This window comes from Alligator sinensis, unplaced genomic scaffold (assembly GCF_000455745.1).
Source record: "Alligator sinensis unplaced genomic scaffold, ASM45574v1 scaffold193_1, whole genome shotgun sequence".
Taxonomy (NCBI): domain Eukaryota; kingdom Metazoa; phylum Chordata; order Crocodylia; family Alligatoridae; genus Alligator; species Alligator sinensis.
This window is the reverse complement of record NW_005842199.1, coordinates 712,271-720,630: the sequence shown is the minus strand read 5'-3', so window position 1 is coordinate 720,630 and position 8,360 is coordinate 712,271. Positions and strand designations below refer to the sequence as shown.

Here is an 8,360-nt window from a genome sequence, read left to right as displayed (position 1 = left end):
TCCCTCTTTCTCTCTCTCCTCTTTCTCTTATTTCTCTCTCTCTCACTGCAACATGTTTAACAAAAAAGGAATACACAACAACAAAGGGAACATTTATGATTATTAAATATACTAATAAGCAGTGCGTCCTGCCATGTACTGCCTCTCTTCCCCCGCCCCCCTGCCCTCATTTTGTTTTTCTGGCATGCTGGCACTCCGGCACCTTCCAAGGTAAACCTGGTGGTTTTTCGGCACTCTGGCCAAAAAACATTGCCTGCCCCTGGCCTAGAGCTACCTCTGGTTGCTGCAGAGGGCCAGCACAGGGCCGGAAGGCTTGGGAACAGACTGCTGCCATAAGCAGCAAATCTGCTTCCACATCCCGGCATGTGTAGCTGCCTGCCTAGAGTAGGTTTACTGTAGAGTAAAATACTCTGGAGCAAACCCACCCCACAGCATTTACATGTGTAGATGTACTCAAGGTAAAGTTAACAAAATTTGGACTCTACATAGCAAACTGAACTCCATTTCTGGAACTCAGGCTGTCTTACACCCAGATCTCTGGCCCCCAGAAAAACGGAAACTCAGTCTCCATTTCAAAAAAGCTAAATGTCCTGATTTTAGTGGATTCTATCATTTGGGTTTACCCAACATATTTGTTTGGTGGTTGGCATTCTAAAACAAAGTGGACAGTGTGGCTTTTACTGTAGGTTGACATTTCTTCTCTTCTAGTTAACAACTGTGTAGCTGTTCTGATGATTTCTCTCAATATCCCTGTGTTGGTGGTATCTTTGTAGTGCTTCTGTAATAGCGTAAGATCAGAAGCCATTCTACCTTATTTGCACTGATTTAAAACTGAAGTAACTTTGCTAACCGCAATGTAACTGAAAGAAGAATTTGACTAAAAGGGAGCAGTTAGGAGGGGAGTTTAGGAGCAGAGTAGAGGGTTGTAGTGCATTATGTGGATTTTCATCTTTGTCTGAGGAATCTGGCTCTAATCATTGTTAGTGTCTTTTTACGCATTACACTGGGCGCACCTACACAAGACACTTTACTGTGCTGTAGAGCTAATCACTGTGCAGTAAGTATCTGCATCTACATGTGCAGACACTTACTGCGCAGTAATTGGCTCTAATCGTGAGTATATTTGCTACCTGCAAATGAAAGTAGCAAATTTACTCGTGACTAGTAACTGCACAGTAGCACACATGTAAATCCCTGACCAGGAGCAAATGTGTTCCCAGGCAGCAGGGGATGGGAGATTGCTTCCTGCCCCCAGGAACTGCCTGCTGCCAGGGCGCAAGGATAATGTCCCCTTGCCCTGGCATCAGGGAGCTCCCGGTGCCAACTCCGCGATTGTGGGGCTGCCGCTGGGAGATCCTTATCTCTCAGCCTAAGCCTTGTGGTCGCGGACCTGGGCTGGGAGAGCTTTATCTCCTTGTGCCGCCACTAATTGTCCTCAGGGAACGCCTGTGCCATGCGTACTGTGGTGCGAGGCAAATTACCTTGGGTGGGGTAGGGGAAGCTGCGGCCAGCACTGTGCTGGCCACAGCAGCCTTAACTGGGGCTCAGGGGCCTCCTGGGGCAACAGCAGCAGCTATCCTACTGTGGCTCCGGCCAGCCAGGCTCTGGCTTTGGGCGGTGCATGCTGCTGTCACATGCAGCACTCGGATTATTTTCCCCTCTGTACTACTCCCTTGCAGCATGGAGAACAACTGAATGTGCGGTATGTGCTTGTCTGGACACTGCCTGCATGTGTAGGTGCCTGCCTGGGTCAGTTTACTAAAGTACTTTACAGTAAACTGATCCCACATTATTTGCATGTGTAGACATGCCCACTGTGAACTGCACAAATGCTGATTGGTTTAGCACTAGCTTGCAGTCACACCTTCAGTTTGAGCACCACATCTGTGGGAAGTAGCCACACCTTAATGGAACAGGAGCTGGATTATGCGGATCAAGAGAGAATCTTGCTCTGGAGTGGCGTAACTTTGAGCTGCATTTTGAGTGCTTTAAACCGCTTAAAGGTGTTAATGTGCAGACAATCCAGGGTTTAAGAGCGCCAGGAGCCACCCAGCATTAACATGCAACAAGGCCCTTAGCAAAAAATTACCAAGGGTAGACAGACTTGGTAGTGTATGGACACAGCTGGGTGCTCAACGGTCAGCTGGGTGTCTAAAGTGTTTGCCCAGTTTGCCCTGCCCTAGTTATGTCTCTGGACGGACCTTTGATCTATACTGGTATGGCAGTTCCTATGCTATTATCATCTCTGCTTAGTCTGTGTAGCTGTTTTTGCTATTACATTAACGAAGGCCCTATCCCCCATGTATGATGAATTAGAACAATCTTAGTAAAAAGAGAATGAACGTCAACAGAAGGAGTAAGAAGACATTGTAGAGAGACTAGAATGCAATGTCAATAAAAACACAGCTTCAGAAAGTTTGTTTTGTTTTGACTTCTTAAAAAACTGCTGATGAAGACTGTTGGAAGCTCACTATGTGTGAAGCTGACTGTCTCTAATCTCCCTATGTGAAGGAACTCCCTGGCTGTGAGGTTAATTAATTTTCTCAAGCATACAGTACTTTCTTAGATTATATTACCTCAATGTACTTTCTTTGCTATAGTTTTAAACCCCTTTTACTATAGCTGTTCCTACTTATTTAATTTCTTCAGTAATTTCAACAGACAATATTCAATCAATACTTCTTTTATTTTTCACTTTTCCTTCAGCAATTAAGAACTATAAATAAACTCACTGCTCACGTGTAAGTGACTCTCTCAATTACACTGAGCACTTAAGTAATAGCTCAAGAGACATAGGGTGCGTATCCTACAAGTTTATACATATGCAAGTGGTTACACTGAACTCTAACTCTGATGCATAAGTGTTTACAAAAATTGGGACCTAAATGAATATTGATCCCGTGGCTGATCAATATTTTTATTAATATATTCTACTTATGAAATTTCCAATGACTTCCCTAGGAATTCACTGCATGGAGTAGCTAAAGAATCAGGCCCTTGAAAAACTAGTACAGCTCCATAATTAAGCAAAAACACACATGGCCACAGTCCAGCTAAGACTGGGTGAGAAATCATGTGAAGATTAGGCCACAGCACAAGGCTGAACAATATCTATCAAGTGCATGAACAGGAGATCTTTAGTCATGACCCAAGCAATGATCCTGCAACTAATTCCTTGCAATCAGATCCTTACATCTCCATGATTCTCCTTGCAGGGTCAGGCCCTAAATATATTTTTCTTTACAACTGATTTTGATTTTCTTTTATAAACCACAGTTTATTTGAAATCACTTTTTATCTTATGCCACAGTAAAACTAGTTACACCATATGGCAGTGAAGACTAATAGCAATAACCTGGAATATTCATGCCACAATATTAAATCTAAAAATCATTAGAGCAGTTGCAAGAACAGAAAGTTACCAACACAAAATAGAAAGATGGTATATGGAGAAGCAAAAAGGAGGCATTTAGTAGTTGAGAAAGTTTTTAGAGTTTCATATTTTAGCCATTTTATGTACACTAAAATGTCATGCAGTGCGCTTTTAAAATAAATTATATCCGTTAGCTATTTTTACAAGTGTTTGTGTGTGTGTGTGTGTGTGTGTGTATACACACACACACTTAAACACTTGTAAAAATAGTTAACAGATATAATTTATTTATATATTTATTTTATACACACACACACACGCATTTTCAGATCTCTTTTTGATTTGTAAATTTTAATTTTACAAAATTTAGTAAAGTACATTTAAAAGTAAGATTAAAAAGTAGTTCTGTGCCTAATGCCTTTTCTTCCCATCACAGAGGGTTACTGGATAGTATTCATATCCAGTAAATAAATCACAGATAAATTCAGTGTTGAGTACCCTTTTGTAGTTCGATTTTAATTAGTTTTGGGTTCAGTAGTGAGTCATACAAAAAGGCTTTGACATTTCTTTTAATATTTTGGTACTTGTTTTTTCTAATGTGGAAGTTTGCATTTATCTTTAATCATGTGCATATTCAACAAGTGTCTGGAATATTAAATTATTTTGAAAAAGGTTACTGATGAAGATTTAATAAATAAAAGTACCTCTATTAATTGTTTCATCTTTTGAAGGATGCATCTACATGTTCATTAATGTGCAGTGCCTACTGCACATTAAATTTAGTACTTGTATAATCAAATCCTAAATAAATGTGCAGTAGGCTGCCATGCTGCGCATTAGCATGATCTCATGCTTTTTGTGTGACAATGCACAGTAGACTAATACTACTTTGCATTTGCACACTTTTTTCTGTGTGCACTAATGCACAGTACAATTAGTCTACTGCTCATTAAGCATCTCGTGTAGATGCACCTAGACTGTGAGAACTGTTTGCAGTACATGTGGGAAAAGTATCTTAAAACTCATTGTCTTTCCTTTTGTTTCCTTTTTTTTTAGCAAGCGGTAAACAACTTCCCATTTTCATCTCATGACAACAAACATTGTTTACAGAATAGAGGGGAGTACTTTGATTTTGTAAGTATCCAAAAACTTAAAAGTTCATCTCTCTCAACTTGTCCATTATTTAAAGGCAGCATTTTTTCCTCTCACTTGCAAAAACATCAGGGATCCTTAAAAAAAAAGGGATGAAAGAAAATTAACAGAAGCAGCAATACTGAATGCACAAATTATTGACATTAGGATATATCTTCCTATATGTAATAACATGTGAACATATCTTCACAGACCCACCAAACTAATCTTTTATAAGTGTCTGGAACACTCATGTAGAATCTGGCAAGACTGATACAGACATGCTGGATTTCTTTTGGAACCTAACAATTCAAACCAAGACACTTTCTCTTATTTCACAGACAGATGGATTGGCCACCTGCAAAAGTATTATTACATTGATTTTTTTTAAAAATCTGGATGCATTGAGTGCTTGGTGTGTGATGGCTTTGCATACTCTTCTGTTGATACATTTGTAATTTTTTCCCTTTGTGTATGCATATGTGGCTCTTCTACCAGAATTTGGTCTTTAGTCAGGGGCACAGGCCTTATGAAATGAACTTACTCAGCTTGAATTCCAAAATACAATTAATTATTTTAAATGTCATTAGTAATTTTGGGTCTCAAATTTGAGCACCACAAAGGGGCCTGATTTTCAGAAAAAGCATATACCTGCCTCCTAAAAGTCAGACCCTTTTATCTCAACTTGGGCACTCAAATCATTTGTCAATTTGTAAGCCAGTAGAAATAATAATTATATAATAATAAAAAAGCTATTACATGTTTTGAAAACAGCAGCAATGACATAAGAAACACCTAATTCCTCAGCTACAATTACATCAAAATTACTGAAACTAAACTTAACTTTTAGGCTTTGTAGTATCACAGTCTGCCCTAAAGCTGTGATCTCTGTATTTCTCTGCAGCAAATTGAACATTCTGGATTTCTGAAACAGCCATTCTTACACTTCTGTGTATGTAAAAATCATCCCTCCTTCCAGAAGTTAAAGTGAATGGTCTTTTTTTAAGGGAATTACGGAGGGACTGTGGAAAACACTATCTAATCCCCAGCCTGTACGCAAGCTTCTGAATTGTAACACAGCCTCTCCATAGCCTCACCATATCCATTATTGCAATATTTAGCCTGGGACAATTGCTGATGTCTTTCTTTCTTAAGTCCTGGGCCTGCATAAGTATTGATCAGTGGGTCTCAGGCATAATCATCTTACTCCCCTCTTTGCTTGCTTATGTGAAGCTTGAGAGAAGCCTACTGCTGCACTGAACAAGGGGAATAGAGGCCTTCCTATCTGCGGTTTACTGAACTGAAAAATCACAAAAATTGGTTTAATTTAAATTTTCTGTTTTTTCTCATAAATACAAAAAACCCCTCTGAAAATATTCATTTTGTTCGACATGAAATGTCGTTTGACTCAAAATGAAATGTTTCCTTTTCATGAAACGAGAAAGCAAAGGAAATGATTCACAAAAATAGTGAAGGAAGTCCTTCTCTTGTCCAGTGGTTCAGTGCTTATCCCACTTACCAGAGATGTGAGAGCCAAGCTCAGTGCCTAAGGGGATTTAAATCCACATTTTCTACAAAACAGCCCTAACCAGCAGGATATGGGGAATTCTAAGATGAGACTCTTCAATCTCGGTATCACTTTGTATAAAATATATAACTATTTATTGATACAGAGAAAGAGAGAGAGAATGACTCTGTAGATTAGTACCATAGAATTCTTGCTTAGGAGGTTAGGTATATGGATTCTGGTCCCTATTGCAATAAACATTTAATTACACAAGGTGGAATAGTGTTATTGGGAGAAATTAAGAGCAGTCCTGGCCCTCGTAATGCCAAATAACCTGGTGGTTAGAGTATTCTTGTAGAAGATGTAAATTCAAATCTCAGGCAGAGAAGTCTCCAACATCTTGAACTTTTGAGCAAATGGGAGATACCACCACCTTTTTTCTACTTTAAACTATTTGGCAGAATTCATGTATATTTTCCTGATAATCAAAACTACATTTTTCCATGCAAGTACTGTTCATCAAGAGGTGTTACCTAGGATATGTATGTTAAGGTATGTTGCAGGAGCTCTTATTCTGAAGGAGTACATTTTTAAGCGTCCTTTTTTGCCCTTCATCATGTTCAGTAATTTCAATTTTGATTTTTTCCCCCTCTACATATAATGTTTCTAAAGCAACAAAAGAAGCAGTGGGCAGTGAAGAGAGCACTGTGTCCTATGTTCTTATTTCTGCTCTGATTCCCAACTCCCTTGTGACTTTGGACAACTCTCCCAGATCCAGATTTTAAATGTTTCTTACTTTTTTGGTGCCCAGTGTGCAACATCTAGTCTCTCTTATCAGAGATGTTGATCATTTATCACTGAAGTTATATTCACTGAAAGTCGTGGGGTCTGAAAATCAGATTCTATGGCCTTCCAAAATAAAGAACACTTTTGAAGATTTTAGTTTCATACTCTGTCTCCATTTCTTAACATGGAGGACAGAAACAACAATATTTACTCATCTACCCCACAGTGTTGAAAAAATGAATGTAGCTAATGCTTGTACTTCACTTTGAATATATAAAGGAATGCAAAGTATTATTTTACACATAATAATAAATCAAAAAAGTCAACCTGTTTATCTGAAGTTTTCCTATGTGCTATAGTGCAGTTCATTTTGCTGCCAGAAACATGTATATAGGTAGGCCAGGAAATAATATTTGCAACTTTATCACTTGCTGCAGACCAGCATAATTCTTAGATCATGTTTGTGTCAGGTTCTTTAATTTTATTTTTTCTGTGATGAAGTAGCATTTTTTTCCCTTTAATTTACCCATTTTATTAGTAAAACCAAGGTCCCCAAAGGTAAATCAATTTTCATCAATTTTCCTTTGATATTTTTTCCAGGGTTTAGGACGAAAGAAGGTTAAACCTGAAAGAAGTCAGCAGAAGTCAGAAAATTTCTTTCTATGGGCACATGAGTCCATTCCTAGCAGTAATGATGGCTTCAGCATTTATCAAACATCATTCACAGGGGACCAAAACACTGAGCGCCCTTTTTGTAGGCGATATCCAAAACAGCACTTGGAAAGATGTTGCATTGATAAGCCCATCCTGAGAATGAAAAACAAATATAGTTAAGCAAGCATATTCATTACAAAACTCCTGTATGGTGTCTGCTGACTCTAATCAATGGCCTTTCCCTTAGTCTGAATTCTTACCACTCAAACATGACAGAGTAAATGTAATATAGGAAAATAGATCTTGCAGCACTTGCCAAACAGTTTTGATTTACAGCAAAAGCTGTGTTAACCGGCACTTTATTAGCCGGAAAACTCTACTAACCAGCATCCAAGGGATGCAGCAAAAGTAAAACCAGAAGTACCACTTCCGGGGGACTTCCGGGGGACTTCCGGCTTTGCTGCCGCAAGCCGAGCCGTTCTTTGTCACTTCTTCAGCCCACAGCCCAGGGCAAATCAGCCTGCGTGGGGCAAAGCAGCCTGCACGGGGTCCCCCTTCCTGTCCCCCGGCACACTGATGCCGGGGAGTGCACCAGACGGTGCACATTTGATTAACCGGCATATTTGATTAACTGGCATCCCCCATTCCCAGAGCTTTTACTGTAGTTAGAAAGTTTGTTGACATTAGCAGTTATCTTGGAAGTAAAATTACTGTGAAAACACAAATGACAAGATATACAATAAAGTACGTTTTAATGAACAACTTTGTGAGGAAAAATATGGTTGTCTTTATACAGTTGTTTTCTTTTCTTTTTTCTTTGTTGGGGAAAAAAACAATGATTATACCCATATACCTTGAAAGGGATAGTGGCTCGGACGCTGCAGAACTCCTCCAGTAGGGATAGGGGTG

At 39.2% G+C, this 8,360-nt stretch overlaps 1 protein-coding gene across 1 annotated transcript in view; it reads left to right on the top strand.

Moving 5' to 3' along the window:
• Window positions 1-7,631, top strand: part of TEX36 (testis expressed 36) — a 15,456-nt gene extending 7,825 nt beyond the window's left edge. Inside the window, exons 3-4 of the mRNA XM_006026588.2 lie at window positions 4,430-4,507; window positions 7,398-7,631. Coding sequence (XP_006026650.2) covers window positions 4,430-4,507; window positions 7,398-7,631 — 312 coding nt within the window. The remainder of the gene's footprint in view (window positions 1-4,429; window positions 4,508-7,397) is intronic.
• The last annotated feature ends 729 nt before the right edge of the window (window positions 7,632-8,360 follow it).